Genomic DNA, 22,050 nt, shown 5'->3' with positions numbered 1-22,050 from the left:
GTGGACATGATTGGCTGTTTATATACATACAAACTTTGAGTGTAGTCGTATAGATTGCCATATTAAACTACAACAAAAGCTTACTCCCTTTTGACCAACCTATGACCAAAAAATGGGTTGATCCAGTTTTGACCTGCACAGCGGTTGTCCCATAAAAAGGACACCGTTATCTTTTATGAAATAGTAGCCTAGAGGATATGTTTTAAGGTCGTCCTTGTTGTTATTTCCGCCAGGGATACCCTTATTGTCCCAGCCATAAATGCTTGGACAGAAATGGTAATTTAAGGGGCGTATTCTGGAGGGTCGGATCTCGATGAGCAGTCGCTCAAATGGGATAAGGATGCTACCATTAGGAAGATCAATGTCTATAAATACATGTACGCACACCAGAGCACCGCCTTCAACTTCATATTGAGAAATGGCGTCTGGTAAGAAATTGTCTGCTGCTGAGAAAATCTTGCTGGTGAAGACCTACGAACATATACGACGCCATGCCCCATCTATGGAAAGGAGATGTACGGGACCATGTTCATGACTGTCTAGGTCTCGCTACTGGCACAATTTCGGCAGTCAAGGGGCACTGGGAAAAGAACCACGGCCCAAAGTTCACATCGGTGGGTGCTTACAGTGCTTATAGCAATTATAACTGATATTTAACTTTTCATTAATCGCAAAAGCATGTATTCCAGATGACAGGTCAAAACCCACCTGGTAGACCAAGAAAACATAGAGAAAGCTTGCATCCAATAGTGCGTGAGTTAGTTTTGGAGATGAATAAAAGTGGAAACCTTTTGCGGCACGAAGTTGGCGAAGCGATTGAAAGAAGAACACGACATTGTTGTCTCGGCACGTTCGCCGCGGCGGATGGGTATGCAATTCATCAAAGGGAAGTTGCAGAACATTTTAACTGAGTCAACAGCAAATGTTGGCTTCCGAAATCAGTAACTGAAAATGAAGTTGGCTAGCTTAAACCCCTTAAGTGTTTCTGGACGAAAAAAAACGCAATTTGCACCATATTGCTACGTTGTCCTGGGTCGACATCGATACAGTAAGATATAAAAAAACGGTCATGGTCCCAGGTAAATAAATATTGGATTTGTGTTATTATTTTCATGTCCGTGTTAATGACAATTTTTTTAAAGGTTTTACTTTGTTGCTTCAGGGATCTTTCACCATGTCAGAAATGACATTGTTGGGTCGTTGATTGAAGAATCACGTGAATTTTGGCAATCCAACCTAAAACGCAAGGGCGATACGGATTATCACTGAAATTTCAACACAGAGCAGTTTGAAAGGTGGTTTGAGAATCTGAGTGCTGTTTTATCTGCGAAATATACGGGCCTTGTAATATTCATATGGATGGTTCATGCTATCACACGAACCAAACTAATCCTGCACCTAACTGTAGAACGCTAAACATGACATTTAGGAGTGGTAGCAAGATAACGGTGAGGTATTACGCCTAAATGAATATGTATTTAATTCTAAAGAGTTGTCCTGCTTATAAATTTGGTACAACTCCAGCTACACGAAAGCCGAATTGCTCGTACTTGTTCATGCCAACAAACCGAAAGCAATCTATAGAACGACTGAAATTTCCACGTCGCATGGTTGCGTGCTGTATTATACACCACCATATCCTCCTGAGCTGCAGCACATAGAGAGCTGATATGGGCGAACATTAAGGGGCAAATTGCTGACGACCCTGCAAGGGATATGGCAGAGCTTCGCCGCAAAATCGACGCAGACTTCGTCTCACTTACCTCAGATACATGGACAAATGCGTACGCTCACGCACAAAAATTCGAAAAGGTGTACATGGAGATAGCGGACGAATGCGAGCTGCAGTTGGAAGACGACGAAAGCGATGGTGACAACGACGAAGATGGCAGTGATAACGACTGAATGCCGGGTTCTCCACTAAAAAATTCTTTTCCTAACTTTTTTCTAACACGCTCACCATCTTTCACCAATGGCGATATGTGACTGACATACGGTAATTTATCCAATCAGATCGAACAATTCCAGCTGTTATCTTGCCTCAGCCAATCAATTGCACGAATATGAGCATGTGGCCTGCTTACAATTGCAAGCAATAATACAAGAATAAGAACCATTTTCCAGCAGTCGAAATGAATGGGATGGAATTGAGATACGCAAACATGGACGTCAAAATCGGAATCTACGCCCGATTGTATGCCTGTTATCTAACTATCTTTGTAGATTTTACGTCTGTAAGTACTCCCAATTATTTGTCCAAGGTTTGATTGCCGGGACAATAGCTCTTTTGTTGCCGATACCTATTGTAAATTTCGTATACATTATTAGATATGTTTTTGCAAAACGCGGCATTATGCTGCATTTTAAGGCCGTGTTCGATGATTCTACCATTTTTCTAAATCGTGATGTTCCCGGGTCCGCTCGGCAGGAAAAATATTCTCAACCCGAGCAAAGTATCATTTCAGCGGTGGTCGTGTTCGGACCAAAATCACATTATACGGACCACAGACTGAGTGGTCCACACAATGATCAGACATCATCTCCTTAGAGTTCAAATTCGCTCTTCTTCGTAAGCTCCTGCTTTTGGTCACGTGCTCTCACGACTAACGAGCCTTCACTTATATTTTTGGCCCTAGAAGGTGCTGCTGTGTCTACAGAACAAACGGGGGAAGCCTCCATTTCAGCGGGTGTGAAGGCGCCGCTATAAGTTATGTAACATTTCGTGTCTACTGTAAGCACACCGACTAACACTTACTACTTGTGCTTAGAGCGTGAAAAAACATGCTAACTAGCACAATGCTCCCGCTCATTTATATTGCAATGATACGTCTAAGCGCCACGCGGCGAGAGACCCAAAAGCAAGCTCATCTCAAGGTGGTGCGGAAGTTGGGGCTTACAACCTCAGATGGCGAACGCTTTTTCGAGGCAATTCACGCGTCATCAAACCGATTTAAGTTTAGAGACCACTTTTGAATGGGTACCGCAGCTTATGATGCTCTCTTTGAACGCTGTGAAAGTCACATCACGTTGGCCGATCGAGATCAACGAAAGGTGGTTGAGGGATGACGTAAATCCTGGATTAGTGCAGGCAAGGCAATAAAATCAAGCGACAGTAGCGTTGATTGATTGGACTAGAACGCACGAGTGGAAAGACAGGGGACACACTCGAATCAATATCACTTCTCGTTTTGCCTTCCCAGCAACACTTCTCTCTACAAATAAGACCTCTTCAACTAGCGACGTGTCACTCTGTGACATAGCAATACCTGTTCGTCGATCTGCCTGTGAGTGGTAGCAAAGTGGGAAGTTTAACAGGTGGCTTCAAGTGATCCACGGGAATGGCTACATAATGACTAGATCCCCGTCCCTGTGGGACAAGGCATCGACTTCGCTTACTATGCTTTACTGGACTGGTGTGTGGCATACTGAGGATCATATCAATTGGCACCCAGCTCCACTGCGACACCTGAGACAACGCGGTGAACCTGTCGCCGGTTGAAGTCTACTTGCTCTGACGAGGGCGTGCCTCCGCTACACCACAAGCACCCGCGATGTGTCCTGCTGGATATACTACGGGCACAAAACACTTTGTCTATCCGCCACCACCTCAACCCGACTGCTTCGGATTTCAACAGCTTCGGCGGCTGCCGAGCTTGTACGGAGTGTATACGGTTTCGTCTCGTCCAAGCGACGGTATCAAATACCAGTCACAATAATTAATTAGTTCCAGTATTCATGACGACACCGATGACCAAGATTACTTTAAACCCTTACCATGATTAAATTGACGTCGTCGAAGACAGCGAAATAGAAGCCCAAGGCAGTGACGATAATGACGACACCATCGAGAATGATGAATCGGGGAATGCCCACGAAGTCGACGCAGGCAATCACAATGTGCTAACCGAGACACAGAACAATGACGTGGGTAGCGTTAGATCAATCGATTGTGAGGTCGGTAATAAAGATCTATAATAGTGGCGGTATGTAACTGATACCTATGTATGCCAACGTTACAGAAACCATTTATCTAGGCGAGGCGACAGTGGGTCTGCACACTAGAACAGAGATTCAAATTTACTCTGCGTGACCAATTTTTCAGCCATCACCTGGGGCTCATTGGGCCTTCGTTTGACCCAGTTTTATCCAGTTTAGAACTCGGGTCTTTCGCTTCAAAATCCGTTTTGCTTTAAAGTCGGGGTGGTTGCAAAATATTGAAGTTTGACATTGGTGCTTTTAAACGTGATATTTGCGAAAATACTCAAAAATCGTGAATTTGGACCAAACTTGACTCGAACGTACCTGCTGGAAAAAGGAGAATCCTTTTATGGAAAAATTATCGTGATCGTACATGTACGACGATCCAATGATGACGAACTTGGTGATCATCATTTAAATCGCCTCATGAAATCACCGCACGGCGTCCCACTGCCACAGGTTTTGAATACATATTGCGACACGAGTATTTTTACACTACGAATTCTGAACCTGTTCGTATAGAAGAAATTCAAACAATCTCATTTTTAACAACAATATAACATTTAACCAATCCCATTTCTATTTGGAACTCTCGTTTGATGGGCCAGTTGGCGGGCGTGGCTATAGCCCCAGTTTGTACAAGATTCGCGAGACCTAATTCCGCAATTTTACGTGAACGCAAAAATGCATATGCTGGGGAGGGGGCTCATTTCGCCCAATGAATTCCCAAGCACGCCCATAATCCATGACATCTATACTCGAATCGCCCCGATCCACTGCTCGTTCCTCCGTTAGTCCAACGAACGCATTGGCGGTGCTTTTGGAGATGACTTCTGGCGCACGTGAGGACTTCGGCTCCGCCAAAAGGAAGTCATGCAAGCCGAGAAGCCGTTGCGCCTTAATCTTACAAGCGCCCAGTGCCTAAGTGCCCTTCTTCATGTGCAACCAAAAGCCTTTTGTCGCCGCCGTTGTCATAGCGTTGAGACTTATCGACTATATCGCGCATTTATCATGACGAGGGGTGGCCGTCACTACAGCTTGCATTAAGCACTAACACCCGGAAGCATCGATTGGGAGTGTGCAATGGTGAACTGTGCCTTGTTCAGCTGTGTTTATGCGTTCGAAAGTGCTGCTGCAACACTAGCCCGCTCCAGGCGCCAACATGCTTCCGCACGAGCTGGAACAAGAAATAATGCTTATAGTGATCGTTTACATGCGTCCGGACAGACAATCAGAAGCCAAAAGCCACCACAGTCAATGGCAAAACAGCAGATACCGACTTCATCACCTGTTGCTGTGAGGACACCCGCGCCGGCACTGTCAGTGATAACTAAACCACCCACTACCACGAGGCCACTAGCGCTGTCACCGCCAGCGACGACTCCACCATCGGTTGTCGCGAGGTATTGGACCCACCGAATTCAGCGATCGCGTATGCCTCGCGGACGCCTGTAGAAGTACCGATTACACCACCTACTGAGATAATGCGTTACATTTGTTTTAAACTAAGGCTTCTGCGCTACGCTACCTACGACCGGTACTCAAGCATTGCTTTTGACGAGCGCCGGCGCGAGCATGCTCGATTGGTTAGACCATTTAAACTGACCGAGATAGTTGGAGTTCTTCTTAAGAATCCGCGCAGCCTCCATTGTCGCCTTCCAGCCCGCCCTTCGGATTTACCCGCGCCACACATGGCAGCAGCATAGCGTCGATGTAGACTCGCTTGTGTGTTTCGTTCTTGTTGTGGAAGGATCCAATACAATTGAACTTCTGGTGTACTGGCGCTGATGCTAAGAACCTGAAGTTGTAATCGAAGGGGCCCCGAGGGCCAAATGACCTTTCGAAGTAGCGGGGTAGAGTGATGCCGACTATGCTGTAGAAGAGCTAGGGTGTAAATCCACCACCAAAGGTCTGGTGACTGCCGACGACATGAGTATCAGATGGATTTGCAAGAAACAGGGTGGTGTGTTGCTCTCCACCATGGAGGCTGAGTACACCGCTCGATCAGCGGTGGCGCAGGAATTGCTCGGAGTTCGCGAACTACTGGGTGGATTGGGACTGACTGGACTATGATGGTCCCATTCCACTGGAGGTTGTCAACCAGGCTGCCTTAAAACAACTCGAAGGAGAGCAAACGTCGGGGGAAGTGAAACACATCAACGTTCACTTAAATTTTGCGATCGATTACACTCGACGAGGCATTTTGAAGCCGGAGTACGGGGTTAATGAGATCATGCCTACTGACTTGCTGACAAAGGCCCAGAACGCGCCAAGGTTAGCAGAGCTAAAAGGTCAAGTCGGGTTGGCCTGAGTTGCATCCAGCTCGCTGGTCGGTCGTGCCGGCGAAGAGGAGTGTTGAAAGTGGCGAGCACGTGCCTACATCATGAGCTGGGAGCATCTGTAAGTATCCACGATACGCATAGGAGCCGTCGGGCTTCGTTGAGGACCAAAAACGACTCACGCTCTCTTTTACATCACATCGAGCGCCCCGCTCTCCAACATGAAGATCTCGATCTAACAAGCCGATGGCCTCGCTGGTTTGAACATTGGCGCGCAGGTTCTACACTTCAATGCGACTTGCCATTTTGACACGAATTTTGGCGATAGTTTTAGTAATCTAGTATAGCGCTCTCACAGCATGTTCACCGCTTGTGAAAAATAGCCCAAAGATGTGACTTGGCAAGCATACCATCAGTAGTCGATCATTGTTGCTTATATGAAACTTGAAAATGCTGTTAAGAGAGAGTACATGTTTTGTGTTGGAAGGCTAGCGTCTTCGATGTGGGCACTGTGAATATCATCAGTGTCTACTTTTGAGAGTCCTATTGAGTTAACCCCTATACCATCCTACAGAATAAAAAATGTGACAGGACAAAGTGTGTTGATAGCTTCCCATCAAACATTTTCTCCGCATAAAGATATTTGTATGACATAGGGATTGGGGAAAATTCGCACAGTAAGAAGCTAAGTACTACTCCATTCAAGATTAATTGCTCCATACCAGAACAAGATGTTAATATAAGCTCAAAATGTAACAAAAGTAGATATAAATGAATATAAAAGACGAGTGTACTGACAACCATTCAACTCGTGTGGTCAAATTCGCAAGGCGTCAAGATTTGATGCCACAGCGCTAACATTACTGATGACGCTTGCTTGTTGCCTGCAAGCAGACCTGTTCATTACAAGGTTTCGCCTCTCCTGCTATAACGCGCGCCACAAGCCCTTAACCATGGCCCATCCCACATTATCCCTGTCGACGACAGATGCATCAGCCGCGCCCGCGTCGCTCTCGAACGCTCCCACAGAACCCCAGCCGGCTGAGCACAATTCAATCCGAGCTACACATCGTCGCACCCAGAATCTGACGGGTCGCGAACGCGACGAAGTGGTGCACTGTCTTCCTCCACGTTGGAAGAACGGCTGCCCGCACAGAGGAGCCAAGCCCGATGTCGCAGCGCTGCAAGGCCTCCACGTAAAATCGTGTGACGTATCTGCAAACGTGCAGAATTGGAGTGGATGCGATCTGGTGTCTATCGCTGCTTACGCGTCGACACCGTTGTGGGCGGCGCCCACAATACAACAGCCAAATACTCGAACGTCTTGAGACTTTCTGGAAGCTTCCTTCCCGCTATCTAAACGCTATTCTTCTAGCGTTGTGGCCTACATGGGCTTGTGAATAGAAAACGACGGAGATAATGCCTTCCAGCTGCCTCACATGGGGAAGCAGCGCTTGGATTGGTAAGAACGACTTTCTTTCATGCTCACCGAAATCAGCTGCAATCATGTCAGCGTTGGCCTCATCTCTCTCGCCACGCAATAGTTAGATCAAGAAAAGGTAGGGAGCCCATATTCAGTAACAGTAACAAAAGTGCAATGGAGCTATTAAAATGGAATGGTGTAGTACACAATATTGACATAGAAACAAGACGATACAAATGGGTAGGGGCAGCCCCCATTCTTCATTCGAGAGCGTGGCACGCGGTGCGCAATGAACGGACCAGGGAAGAAGACGTTCAAGCACTTGTGGCGGGGGCTAACGGAGGCCGGGTGGAAGGCGCGCACATCGGCGTCAATTACTCTTATGTCAAGCCTGGTATTACGGGGCGGCTCGATGTATCGAAGAAGGAGGTCGACTTCTTTGTCGGTGCGTGCTATACTGGTGCTGTTGGCGTGGGCCATGTTACCTACAGTTGTTGCATTGTAGGGGAGGAGACACTCATGGCGTATGCAAGGGCGATGAAATCCTGCAGCTAGAATCAGCACACGTCAAGACGAAGCTCGATCAGCTGCTGAGCCTGCGTCTGCCGAAGAATCTAGCGGTTATCAGCTCTCGCCGCTGACTCTCCACGTACGCCGACAAACGTGTCACCCGAAGCTGATCGCCCTTATCGAGGAAGACGATCGTAGACCACGTCCCTGAACCTACCACCCCATCCAGTCTCATGTGCAAGCATCTCACTGGTCTCTGCTATGGTGCTAAATCTGACCTATACAGAATTGATTGTTCTAACCCAAACAGAATTGGCTGTTCCGGATTTAGCTGCTACAGAATTGACTGTTCCAGCTCCTACAGAATTGATAATTCCGTCTTCAGAATACAACCGGCGGTTCCACAGAAGGGAATAAGATGAAGTGCGAAAGAGCGAGATGGCGAAGATCACGTGTTTTGGCGAAGATCTCGTGTTTTGCGGGTCTGGCGCCACTTCTCGAGGAGAACGGACTCCCACATTGTGTTCATCACCGAAACCCTCGCCGATTTTGACAAGCAGCCTGGCTGCGTTCGCTTCATCGTTGGTGACAACCGCATCACCAACCAGGCTATAGCCACGCGAATGGGCCTACCTCTCGTTGGTTGTGCCAACCACCAACTCAATTTGACAATTCAGCACGTCGCGGAGCGCGAGTCCCTTCTCTCTCAATTCAACGGGCTGATGTGCCAGTTTCGAACCAAACCAAAATACCGTGACGCTGCGCAAGTACACATAGCTACCACCAGTGAAGAGAAACGTCACCCACTCGAGTTCTACTTTCAAGATGGCGAAGAGATTTTAGCAGATCAAGGATACTGCCAAACCTGTGGAGGTAGTAGAAGTGCTCGTGCCTCGAGATCGTGCTTGCAGGAGACTCGGGAAGCTGCATGAGGATTTGCTAGCCTTGGATAGCATACGTATGACATTGCAGTCTGATGGAACGACGCATGCGGGCACGTCCGCGTTTTGTTTGATGTTGGCATAATGCGATGCCCAGAAACGCCGGATTACCTGGTAAAGGATGCAAGTATTGTCATTTCGCCAAATTTTGAAACCGCTGTCGTGAAGTAAGGTTGTTTCTGTCACTTTTGTTATTTGCGTAGTAACGCTCTCCGTACCACTGTAGCTACAGTACTGTACACTTTTCTACACAAAAACCAGCTCTCAAATTCAAAAAGTGAGCGCTCGCATTCAAACGAACTTTACAACATAATATCAGATGTATTATAAAGATAGTAGGATTATTTTGGTTGGTCCCAGAGGCACTTGGAAATGGCGGGAAGCTTGGTGTGAACGCTGCGCTCGTACATTCTTCGAGCTCACTTCTTGTTTCGCACCATGACCCCCATAAGATACAAGCGGTACCCGCAACAAGTGCGAGCGTGCGTCCTGCGCGCCGCAGAGAAGGGCAAGGACTGGAAGACGGCAGCGAAGGTCCACGATGTCCGCGAGCGGACCACCTGGGGCTGGGTCACGACGGCGTTGGACACAGGCGATTGGAGCGGCGTCCAGAAACGGCGCGGCGGCTCCGACAAGAAGATCGTCGATGCATACGTCGATTACCTGCTCAGCGATCTCCCTAGTACACCTGAATTGACACTCCTCCAGATGGCTGAGCTCGTTGAGCAGATGCGCATCAGCCGAGAGACCGTGCGCCGCGCTATGGATGTGCACAGCTTCATGCTGAAGAAGCTCCACCGCGACGTCGTGAATCGCAACAGCGACGTCAACAAGCAGAAACGCTATGATTACGTCGTCAAATTTTACGCGGCTCTCTCTAATAACAAGAAGGTCTTCTACCTTGATGAGACCAACTTCAACTTGGAGTGCTCGCGTGGACGGGATTGTAGCAAGCGAGGACAACGTGCGGTGCAGACAAGTGTGGCAAGCAAAGGTAAGAACATTCCTGTCAGTGCTGTTATCTCGAGCACGGGTGTAGCCTACCATGAGTCTCAGTTCGGCTCGTCCACAGCTGAACTGTCGAACGAGTATATGCGGTGTTTCCTGCGCCATATCCTCCAACGCCGCTGGACGAGGTTGTCCTGGTACTAGACAACGCCTCGTGCCACATCTCAGCCAAGGACGTTTTTCAAGAAGAGGAGTTTGTGGCGGCGGAGATGTTGAGGCTCGGGCCTTACTCTTCGATGCTAACCCCCATCGAGAACGTATTCTCGGTGTACAAGAGTTCTGTAAAACGCTTTCTGGCGCGACGCCGCCCAGCTATCCTGTGTGTTCCAGAAGGAGCGACTATCACAGAGCACCGCGCCGGCTTCCTGGAGCTCGCAGCAGACCCTCTCTTCGCTCAAGTCGTCACACCTGAGTTGTGCAACAGAGCGTTCTGTCACTCGTTACCTCACCACCAGCGTGCGCTCCGCTTCGAAGATATGCAAGTTGGGGCTCAGCATTGCAATCGAATTACGCATATATATATATATATATGTAACGTAATATATCTGACAGGGTTTTGAATTTGAGCGCTCACTTTTTGAATTGAGTTTTGACTTTGAGAATAACGGTGTAAACTTTTGAATTATTTCACTGTAGAGCGTTTTTAAACGTTAAATAAATTAAAATTCAAAGGCCGATTCGCAATTATTTTAAATATCGGACCTGAATCACAATCTCCCCGTTATTAATTGTAACGAGTCTGCTAGCATCAATGGAGCCGTGCGAGGCGCTAGGCCCTGCGCCCGCGACGCAGCCTCAGCCCCAGCCCTTCAGTTACCATGCGTCCATGCGCCCTCAACTGCAGTTCACCGCGTCCAAGGAGTTCTCCGTGGTGTCCGCAACCTGTCGCAACAACTTCACCAAGGGCGTCCAGGTCTCCCCCGACGGCCTCTGCCTGCTCACCAACAGCAACGACCACACGCTGCGGCTGTTCGAGGTGAGCGGCGACGCGTCTCAGTCCAGCACCAGCATCCTGCAGGCGAGAGAGGGCGGCACCGTGTACGACTACCAGTGGTACCCATTCATGTCGTCCGCTGACCCCAACTCTTGCATCTTCGTGAGCACCAGTCGAGACCAGCCCGTGCACCTGTGGGACGCGTACACGGGCGAGCTGCGCGCGTCATACCGGGCGTTCGACCACATGGACGAGCTGGCGAGTGCTCAGAGTCTAGCCTTCAACTCCACGGGCACCAAGCTCTTCGCCGGCTTCGACCGGATGATCCGCTACTTCGATCTGTCACAGCCCAGCAGGGACTTCAGGGCGAGGCCGCTGACCAAGACTCGGCGCTCTCGAAAGGGGCAGAGAGGGCTGATCAGCACGCTGCACTTTAATCCAGACCATTCGAAGATATATGCGGCAGGATCCTACGGTGGCACGACCTGTGTGTATACGGAGGACGAAGGAGAGGAACTCCTGGCGCTGCGTGATCACGATGGTCGCGGCATCTCTCAAGTGAGGTTCTCGCCATGTGGGAGATATTTATTCACGGCTGCACGCCGCGACGCTCGCATCCATTGCTGGGATATACGAGCTACGAATGAGATTTTGCACACTTTTAACCGCGTGGCCGACACGAACCAGCGCGTGGAGTTCGATCTACACTGTGGAGGGAGGTATCTCGCGACGGGTAGCCGGACGGGTCGCGTCATGTTGTACGATGTGCTCACGGGGGAGCTGCTGGACGAAAGCATCCAGCTCCCTGACTGTGCGAACGGCATTTCGTTTTTCCCCGACCCGTGCAGAGCCCTTGTTGCAGTTTCCAGCGGGCAAAGGCACTATGACCTGCCGGAAGACATGCAAGACGAGGAAGTTGGCGACGCCGTGGAAACGGCTGATAGACCGACAAATGTGCTGCACGTGTATAGTTTTCAAGCTCCTGGGGGCAATGCCATCCCTGATCCTGCAGCATGCAGCACGTAGAAGAACGAGACGTAAATGCTGAAGAAATCTCATACTACCGTATACGGCCCATGCCTCCGTAGCTCTTGTCCTCCTGCTTGTCCCTCCCGCCGTCCTGTTTCCTGCCCGCATCCCGTCTCGGTCGTGGCGCCGAGGGCTCCAGCCTGCCTCTCCAGCCCGTAGCACTGGGCTGAGCCGCTGTTTGGTCGCCCTTGGTCTCCGCGTCCCTCTCCTCCCTCGCCCTCTGCTCCTGTCTCTTCTGCTGCACCTGCTGGAAGATCTCCAGCTGCTTCTTCTCGATCTTCTTGAGCTTCTTGGCCGCCTTCTTGGCCTTCTTCTCCTCGCGCTTGCGCTTCTTCCGGTCCTTCCTGGTCTCCTCGGGCGCGGCGAACACGTCCACGCCCTGGTGCAGGTCGAAGTCCGAGGCCAGCTCCTTGCCCTCGTACGCGTGGCCGGGCAGCCCGCGCGGCCTGCGCTCCCTGTCCTCGTCCTCCGAGTCGCTGTCCTCCTGCAGCTCCTTGGGCAGCTTGTACTTGAGCACGTGGTCCACGCGCAGCACGCGGTCCAGCAGCCGGAAGCCGTTGAGGTTGTCCACGGCCAGCACGGTGCTGCGCTGGTCCTGGAACTTGAGGAAGGCGAAGCCCTTGGACTTGCCCGTCTTGCCGTCGCGCACCAGGTGGATGTCCTCCACCTCGCCGAACTGGCTCAGCACGCACAGCACGTCGCCCTCGGACAGCTCGAATGGCAGCCCGCCCACGAACACCCACGCGGACTCGCGGTACTTCTGGTGCCACGAGGCCGACAGCGGCACGTTCAGCTCGAGCTCCCGCTCGTTCAGGCGCTGGATCTCCTGCACCACGTTCATGGTTGCGATGGTTGTGGTGATCGAGAACTCACTTGAAATCACTATTGACTCTCTTACGTACGAATTAAGAAAAGCTAATCGCGAGGAAAGCATGCAAACAGCGTGGAGTTAATTGATACACATTTGGTTTTGGTTAATACGTGGTCCTGCGACGACCGTCGCTGTTTTTATAGTTTCTCCATCACGGTCTTGAGTTCCTTGATGGCAGCGCGCGGATCGTCCACAATCGCGATTACTTACGCCACTGTAGTCCACCTAGCAGCAGTCAAAGCTGGAAGTTGGCCTCCTACGAGAGATCGTCCACCAGGACGGTGTGCAGTACGTTTACCAGCGGGTCCTTGCGCACCGACAGTGTCTTCTTGGTCAGCGGGAACAGGGCACGTCCATGGAAGACTTCTGGAACGGCTCCACGTTGGCGAGTCGAATGATGGCACCATGACGCTCACAAAGTCAGGCGAGACCTTCTGGTAGCTCTCGACCGGCTTGGCCAGCAGCTTCTCCACCGCCTCCTGTTCCTCGCAGCACTCCTTCGAGTTCTCCTCGCCCAGTCCCAGCGAGTTGGCAGGTCGTCGTAACTCTCGGCAGGGCGATGGTGCATACAACGGGAGACTTGAACTGGAACATCTTGGTGAAGATGTCGTTGAAGTTCATGGTCTTCATAGACTCGATCAGGTACGAGCAGTACACACGCAGCGCGTACAGCTCGAGAGCCAACTCGCGGGTCTTTGATCCTCGTGGTCAAGAAGCGAGATAGGCATGTCGACAGCGGTTGCAACTGGCCCAGCAGGTTGCCGCACGCGGCAACAAGGTCGGTCGACGAGCCGTTGGCGAGGTAGTCCTAGAGAATCTTCTCCACCTGGCGGTCGCGGTTGGACGGCATTTTGTTGTCGATCGGAACTGACGGCCTCAAGAGCCACCAGTGAGTACTGGTTCACCATGATTGTAGAGAGCTTGAGGATCGGCAACGCCGCAGTCTTCATCGACTTGTGGGGATCCATTGCCGTGACGCGCTCCATCTAGGCAGCAGCACCTTGTTATTTGCCTCCAGCGCCTTGTGTGAACGAGCGATGGCGAACACCTTGTTCAGGTCGGTGCCGCCCCACATCGAACTGGAGCAGGTATCCGAATTTATCGCCGTAAGTTTCCGATAGCTTCCCACCAAAGAGACTGATTGATGATAATTTACGTGTTCGCGTTGCCAAATTACACCCGCGCTAGTCTCAGTTTAGCTAGTTGGCGGCATAGAGTGGTGTCAGGCTGATTCCTGTCAGATCAGCCTACCATGTAGGTATACATGTAGACATAAAACATAAACTGATTTTCAACCAATCAGATCGTTTTATCGTTTTGCCGTCATGTCAGGACTTCTTGACTGCGTCGATTTGGGCGTCAACTTGACGCCCAAAAATCGAGTCCAAACGACATAAGAGCCTATTGACCTGCCTGGTATCTGACTGGCCATTTCAACACGTTCCCTTCTCTTTTTTTCACCGGAAGCGCGCGCGCAACTGCAGCTCGAGCGCTAGCGTTCATGGCGCCCAGTAAGTTACTGTAATAACAAATTGGACTCCTATCATCAATTTCGTGCAGTAAATAATAAGAGGGTTGTCGCCAAAATCTATAGAACTGATGGCTAGTAGACCACTAGTGTGGGCCATCCATTCACACTGGCCACACACTCCTTGGCATCCCTTAACACACCTCAATCTGCTTTGAGAGCAACAACACCAGCGTCACGTTCCCTGCCTCCAATGTCCTCCATCTCTCCAAGATCTCTCGCAGTAGCCCTCTTCGTCCCTGAGGAAGGCGACTAGTACCAGTGTCGACTTTGCTTCCTGCGCAGAAAGCAAACTCGTGAGACGGGGTACATGAACCTGGTAGAGCATTGCCACCGCTGCCACGCGAGCTCGTTCGAGGGCGAGTTCAAATTCGTTCGAGACGTGACGGAAACCTCGACGCGTTCGTCAACGGCGACGAGTTCTCTCGTAACCTCTACCACTGGTTGGACTGGGATCATCATGGACAATCGAGAACTAAGCATGTGTGAGAAGCTCAAGACTCGCAACTATACGAATCGGAAACGCTCGAGCTTTAAAACTATCCAGAAACACATGTTCGCGCTGAAGGATGTCGTGCAAGACTACGTCAAGAAATGTTTGGTCTGTCAGAAGCTCGGCTTCGCAGTGGACGCGTGGACCGAGGATGGTACCCACTTCGTCGCGATCGTCGCAATGACATTTACGGACAAGTACCTGCTGTCGTTCTCTACGTTGTCGGATGAGTCTGACATGAGTTCTGACGCCATCATCGAACGCTTCGATTACGTGCTCGACACGTACGGAAATGATACCGCCTCTCAAGTGTGCTTCCACGTATGTGACCATGCATTTGTGAATATTGTCATCGCACGAAAAACGCACGTTCCATTGATCGGGTGTGCTAGCCATAGGATGAACCTCTGATTGAAGATGACAAGTGTCTCCTCGAGAAGGTGTAGTGACTGATGACTAAGCTCAACACGCACCACCTTCGCGAGGCTGATGCTCTCATGCCCGTGTTTACCAATGCAATGCGATGGAGCAGTATATTCGCAGTGATGGATCGCTATTGCAAGCTGGACCGCGTTGATGACGACCGACGACCTGGCTGACTATATTCCCACGTAACGCGAGAGCGTTTTGCTGAAAACTCTGTACGATGATTTGAACAACTTGGAGAGTGTGCTCAAGAAGCTTCAGTCAGCAAGTGTGTCATTGCTGGATGTGCGTAAGCTGTTTGATCATGTCGTAATGCACTACCCTGCTACGCAAATGTGCCTAGCTGCTACTGCTACCCTAGTGAAGTACCCCCACTTCGAGAATGGGATTGCGAAGGTCTTGGATGGAAAACCGGGCACATTTACGCGTGCTGAGCGCACAGCGGTCAGCATATTGCAGTCAGGCGGCACAAGGGAGCGACAGAACCAAACTTCTGTAGTAGAAGTCAGAAAGAAACACTTATTCAGTGGCGCGTCGTTACAGGAGAAGGAAGCGACTCCAACGAAAATTGACCTACGGTGGGTCCCGCCAACATCTAACGATGTCGAGCGCCTCTTCTCTCAAGCTGGTATAATGTATTCCCGGCCTGAACCCAATGATACAGGAGACAATTCTTTTCCTTCACTTTAATCGCAAGTTTTGGGATGGCAACGCTGTTGCTCAAGCTGTCGACAACAACAGGAAGAAACGTTGCGTAGCCAACATGTAGTGTGGTGGTACAGTGAGAGAATCTGTTTTTTTACAGTAGCCAGAGATAATATCATTTTTGGTTCAATTATAATATGCTGACTACAATAATATACATATATATATATATATATATATATATGGATTGAGGTTAGCGATGGTGGTTGTGTAGGTGTTCGTTTGATCGGGGGGGGGGGGGGGGGGGGGGGGGGGCGGAGGAAGGGTTCTCGAGGGGTAACCCCCCTCTGAATTCATTGTGCGTACTGGTTTGCCCTGATTCCGCGATTTTTTCAATGGTGTGATACTAATGCGACGGGGCACAAGACCAGCAAACGAAGCCATGAGCTAGGATAAGGACGGCGAGGAATTGGCTGCCACTTGTTCACGTAACGGCACTTGTTGATCATCCAGCAGGTTTCAATACACTCCACCAACATGTTATTACTGCAGGCTGAGACGTCTAACGACGACACTTCTTCATCATCATCGAACAGATCAAAGAAAAAACAACATTTTCACCAAGATTTGCCGCACGATTCCCGCATCTCAAACTGCACAACTCGCGTTACTGTTGTGACATTTGGGGCATTTTAGCAATGCCGCGTTGGTGTAGCGCAAAATCTCCGGTCGCCCGCTGTTCATGACTCTAGCCTCGGCACTGGCGCTGGGGTTGATGTCGGTGTTGGTACTCGATTCGCCGTCGGTGCTGGTGATCGACTTGCCCTCAGCGCCTTGAAGAAGTATATAGCGGACTCGATCTGCGAGTTGCTCAGCGCGGACTTGGTGCTGTTGGCGCGACTACACGGACGCGTTGGCGCTTATATTTTCCCGTCAACTGGCCGACCTCGGAAAAGGGGTTCGAGGTAGCGTTTACAACAGCCAATCAGACGGGTTGAAAATGTTCATGTCTTCAGGCCAATATGTTGGCAAATCCTATTTTGAAACCCCCTAATGTCAGTAACACTATCACATTGGTACGACCTAATATTATTTGATCAGAACTATCTTCACTTTTTTGGCGGACTATTTCCACAACCCATGTTCCTGATAGTTAGCAACACCTAGAATTGAGGATCAGCTGCTGACTATTGTACTTCTGATTGATAAAAACACCGCAGCTCGCGTATAATTAACGGCATATTGGCCATAATTCCTAGATACAGCTGGTTAGTGTCGCACACGCGGCTGTTTAGCTATGAGCTGAATCTAGCCTTAGTGAAGCTGGAGGCCCACCTAATTCGCGCTGTGTGGTAAATCTCCCACTTTCAAATTCGACATTGCCCGCTCAAGTGAGTGAACTTGACGATCCCACCCTTCATCGGACGCCGATTCACTGAAAGATGATTCCGATCAAGTGCTACAGCTCCGATGTCACGACAACCTGCAGATGCAGCTACTATCGTCCTGGACGTAAATGCTCTGGGTGCAGAGCTCGAAAAAAATATTATATAATAATTGTGGAATTGAATTGACGGAATAGCGGATTATAGGAAATGCCAGGTTCCCGTAAAATTGGCCCCGTAACAATATATTGAGTTTTTACCACCAGTAAAAAGTAATGAGGTGGTAGGCATGGCCCACCTCGAACGACTGACTTGTGTAAGCGCTGCAAACCGTCTTGCGCTGCAATCTCAGATAGCTCATTCTCATTTCTGACAAGAACCACATGTCCAGCTCCCGCGTGATCACAAGTTTTTTTCTTCATGGACTCCTGCGGCGGTCAGTATTCCAGCAAGCAGTGCAGCAAGATTCGAAGGCAGGCATCTGGAACGGGCTACTCCAACCTCCTCAGCCACCTTGCGACAGACCACACGGGCTACAGGGAGACGTACGACGAGAACCAGCGTGTTTACGGCGAATCCCTAGAAGCGCATGGCTACGCGGACCAGCGAACGATGGAGATCTTCCAGTGGATGGAGTGGATCATCGCTCAGAACCATGCTAGGAGCGAGGTGGACGACCCTCTGACGCGCTCGTCACCGAGTAGATCTACATCTTTAACAGCTAAGCTCCAAAACAAGATACTTGTTATCTCGCATAAACATGTGATTGATGAATATAGGAGGCTATGTGCTATATCGTGCAAACCCATATCCGCTGGTGGACTGTCTTGTGCCGTTGCCCGCTCTTTTTTGTTTGGAGTTTGACCCCTAGCCAGGAACATACGTCCAAGTGACAACCACCAGCTTCTCGATAGGTGTGATACTCGAACCCAAGCATAGTGATGCGGTCGGGACATTTCCAAACCACTACACCGTTCCGACCCTAAGGGCTTCATACAATAACGGAGATATGTATTATTGCTGTGACATGAATTGCAATTACTTATTATTTCTTCTTGAAAAACAATGCAATTTTGTATTTTATTTCCTAGCTCTGCCTGGGTGCCCAGCCAAGTTCAGCATCAGGGTTGAAAAAAACCTCGGTAAAATTTGACAGGCGGGTGGGCCATTGATATCCAACGGGTGGGTGGGTTTGTGGGTTTGGGTTTAAAGTGACTTTTACAAAGTAAGTAAAACATGCTAATAAAAAATAATGAACCCGTCATTTCCCGTCCACCAACTTGTCCAACACCACATTCCGCTCCACAGATGCCAGCTTTCTCACTCTCCAGTTTACTCTGAGCCAAGCAAGCCAAGCACTTCACCTTCCTCCTTTCTCCCTCCTCAAGTCGTCATGGACGCCACCACTCCTGCCACGGCTCAGCCAACCACCAGTACCCAAATGGTTTTGGGTAGCGCTTCTGGAAAACGCAAGGTTGGGCTGCGCACGGATCCTGTATGGGACAACGTCATCGTGGATGAGGGGATCGTTTCTTGTAAAAGATGCGAAAAGATCATCCACCACATGGGGAAAACCCATGTGGAGCGAGTGCGTTACCACATGGAAAAGAAGTGCATCAAGCACCCGAGAAACCAGCTGATACCATCCTGTTTCAGCCCTGCCCTCAGCGCCGAAGCTATCGACACGTTTCAAAAGGGCTTTGCGCTTTGGTTTTACTCGACCGGCATGGCCTTCAACAAGATATCGCATCCGACGCTGGCAGCTGCGCTATCACTGCTTCAACCTGGATCGTTCGTTCCTACACGACAGCAGTTAGCGACATCGTTGTTGAACTCGTGCTACGAGGACTACCGACTGCGGATGGCACATGAGCTCAGTGGACAGCCTTGCACTCTTACGACGGACGCGTGGACTGACATGACCGGGAAAGCAGTCCTGAACTACGTTGCCATTTGTGGCGAGAAAACGTTCTTCCTGGAGTCCGTTTACACCGGTGCTGTTTCGCATGATGCTGCTTTCTTAGCCTCAGATATCGAGAGAGTGATCCACGACTACTCGTGGTTGACTGTCAGCGCTGTAGTGACGGACAACACCCCTACGAACAAGCTGGTATGGAAGAGCCTTCAGCCCAAGTACCCTAGAACGTTCTTTCATGGATGCGCGTCTCACGTTATCCATCTGGCTGTAAAGGATCTTGTAACCAAGCTGAAGTGGCTGAACAAGCTGGAGTCTGACTGTAGGACGGTCGTTCGGTTGCTGAAGAAGCGCCAGCAGCTTTGGTACGAGCTACGCCGCCTTCAAAAGGCTGAAGGGAAATCGGCTTTGGTGCTGCCTGCTGACACCCGTTGGGGGACTATAGAGAAGTGTTTTTCCTCTATGTTGGACTCGGAGGAAATACTATTCACGTTTGTCAGCTCACGGGATTTTCTCAAGGCTAAAACGAAAGACCTGAAGGCCAAGCGTCGCTTCGCCTACTCGACCATCACCGCTCGTGACTTCGTCAAAAATCTGGAGAAGGCCGTCAAGATCGTGAGCGTCCTGTCAAAGTTCCAGAAGGCATTCGAGCGGAATACCACACCGGTGTCGGATGTCTACGACATGTTTCTCCAGCTGCCCAAGCTCTTTGAAGACATCCAGATGCCCATTACCGTGTACAGCAGCATCGTGCGCGTCATCCAAGATCGCTTCAAATTTGTCTACCGAGATGCACACGGTGTGGCGTATCTTTTGGATCCGCGCTATGCTGGCGTTGACATGGACGCTGACACAATGCAACGCGTACAGGACTTCATCTCCAGTTGGCACGGCCCCGACAAGGAAGAAGCCACATCGATTGAGCTGGTCAAGTATCATGCCAGCTTGAAGCACCGATCGCGCGAGTTGAAGCTGTTGAAAGACAAGAAGATCACAGTGCACGAGGACTGAGCCAATATCCGCTGCTTCAAGATGTCGCGCTGGCGGTATTTACCGCTACCTGCTCAAGCGCTGCCGCCGAGCGCAACGTCTCTGCTTACAAGTTCGTGCACTCGCAATCTCGGAACTGACTCGCAGAGGCAACTGTCAAGAGGTTGGTGTTTCTGTTCCTCAACATGAAAAATCTTGACGACGAAGATTTCGAGTTTTACGACATGGTTGAAGATCTTGCAGACGAGAGCGACACCGAAAAGAACACGAACGAAAGCAGCGACTACGAGTACTATTAGGGAGCTGGTAGTTTGCTCTGAGTTAGATAGTTTTTTGTTGGAACATAACTTTTTATCCACAATAAAACACGACATTTTGGTCCGTAAAGGTAAACTAGTAAGGAATTGGCATGATATCTATCGGCTTAATTATTTTTTCTATCGGCTAGAAGCTGTGGTATGCTTTCTTTGTTGCGCCTTGGACAGCGCAGGTCAAGGTTGATGTCCACGGTAATTGCCACATGTGCCAGGATAAATATATGGCTGCTAAAAAACATTTGTTCTCGAATAAGATTTTTTTAAAATTTACATTTGGCAGGATGGATACATTTATAGAACTTCAATGAGATGTTTCACTTGAAGCGAATCGCTTCGTGCATTGCCATAATGGCACCGCAGACACCACGCCAACAGCTTTGCTCGGGACGATGCTGGGCGCTTCTCCGGCATCGATCCAGCGAGGAAACACCGTGCCCGAGCCCCCGTAATCGCTCCCGTCTCCGACGAGGAGGATGACGATGATGACGGAGCGCCCGCCGCGGTTTACACAGCGCAGTATGTGATCGAGGCCCTGCTGGCCAAGCGAGTGTACAACCGTACCACTTGGTACCTCGTGCATTGGCAAGGATACGACAATGTCGCCGATTTAACTTGGGAGTCCATGCAAGAGCTCCCGAGTTTAGCCGTGGTGCAATATCAGCGGAGCGTGCAAGACATGGCGCACGAGTACGTGTCCACTCGAGGACGCCCACGACAAGAACAACGCCCCGCACGCACAAGTCAAAGAGTACGTGCACAGAGCCGTCAGCGCCGCGTTGTTGCGGGTTTGAACTTAGCCTAAACGAACATAACAATATAACCCAATAAATCTGCTGTTGAAATTGGTGGGTGGGTGGTGGTTTATTCATTAATTAAAAATAAACGCCAAAAACAACCCTGTTCAGCGTGATGGCAAATAGACGCTTCTGAGAGGTTCGGTTCCCGCACATTTGTGCCTCGACACGTCAGCCCCCAAGGGACAGCGAGGTGATTGATGTTTCGTGCGACTCGTCCGACAACTCCACCGCCACAGTGCCATCTCAGGACGTGGTCACCGCGGTTGTCCCAGAAGACCTGACAAGGCAAATGACCGAGGAAACCAATGCATTGGCGTTGGTAGAAGTGGCACTTCCTTCGTCATAGATCTGGCGCTTGATCCACGAGCAGTTCACCCGGGTTCGATCACCTGCGGGTTGGCTCGAGAACAATTGATCGGTCGAGTCTACCGCACCAGAAGTCGATACTTTTTAGGGTCCATATATGGCCAGGTTGAAGCCCCCCCCCCCACCACCAGGTGTCTGTGGCTAGAGATGGGACCGAGTTTACCGGGCTTTAACACGACTTCTCACGCACGACAATGTGCCATTGTTCGTAGACA

General features: G+C 50.1%; 4 protein-coding genes across 4 annotated transcripts; 3 read left to right on the top strand and 1 right to left on the bottom strand.

Annotated features, from left to right (window-relative positions):
* Positions 1-10,890: 10,890 nt before the first annotated feature.
* Positions 10,891-12,099, top strand: IUM83_18620 (Guanine nucleotide-binding protein; the record flags this gene model as incomplete). The annotated part of the gene is made up of 1 exon (XM_067943630.1): positions 10,891-12,099. The coding sequence occupies one exon, from the start codon at positions 10,891-10,893 to the stop codon at positions 12,097-12,099; it is 1,209 nt and encodes a 402-aa protein (XP_067786206.1).
* Positions 12,100-12,133: 34 nt separating this feature from the next.
* On the bottom strand, positions 12,134-12,943 carry IUM83_18619 (U2 snRNP component IST3; the record flags this gene model as incomplete). Its single annotated transcript, XM_067943629.1, has 1 exon — positions 12,134-12,943. The coding sequence occupies one exon, from the start codon at positions 12,941-12,943 to the stop codon at positions 12,134-12,136; it is 810 nt and encodes a 269-aa protein (XP_067786178.1).
* A 2,039-nt stretch (positions 12,944-14,982) lies between these two features.
* IUM83_18618 (uncharacterized protein) lies at positions 14,983-15,440 on the top strand (the record flags this gene model as incomplete). Its single annotated transcript, XM_067943628.1, has 2 exons — positions 14,983-15,315; positions 15,393-15,440. The coding sequence occupies 2 exons, from the start codon at positions 14,983-14,985 to the stop codon at positions 15,438-15,440; spliced, it is 381 nt and encodes a 126-aa protein (XP_067786177.1).
* A 3,403-nt stretch (positions 15,441-18,843) lies between these two features.
* Positions 18,844-20,376, top strand: IUM83_18617 (uncharacterized protein; the record flags this gene model as incomplete). Its single annotated transcript, XM_067943627.1, has 1 exon — positions 18,844-20,376. One exon carries the CDS (start codon positions 18,844-18,846, stop codon positions 20,374-20,376), a length of 1,533 nt encoding a protein of 510 aa, XP_067786192.1.
* Positions 20,377-22,050: the final 1,674 nt, after the last annotated feature.

This window comes from Phytophthora cinnamomi (assembly GCF_018691715.1).
Source record: "Phytophthora cinnamomi strain GKB4 chromosome Unknown Contig70, whole genome shotgun sequence".
NCBI classification, from domain to species: Eukaryota; Oomycota; class Peronosporomycetes; order Peronosporales; family Peronosporaceae; genus Phytophthora; species Phytophthora cinnamomi.
Note: the sequence above shows the minus strand (reverse complement) of the source record. Positions and strands in the feature narration are given on the sequence as shown.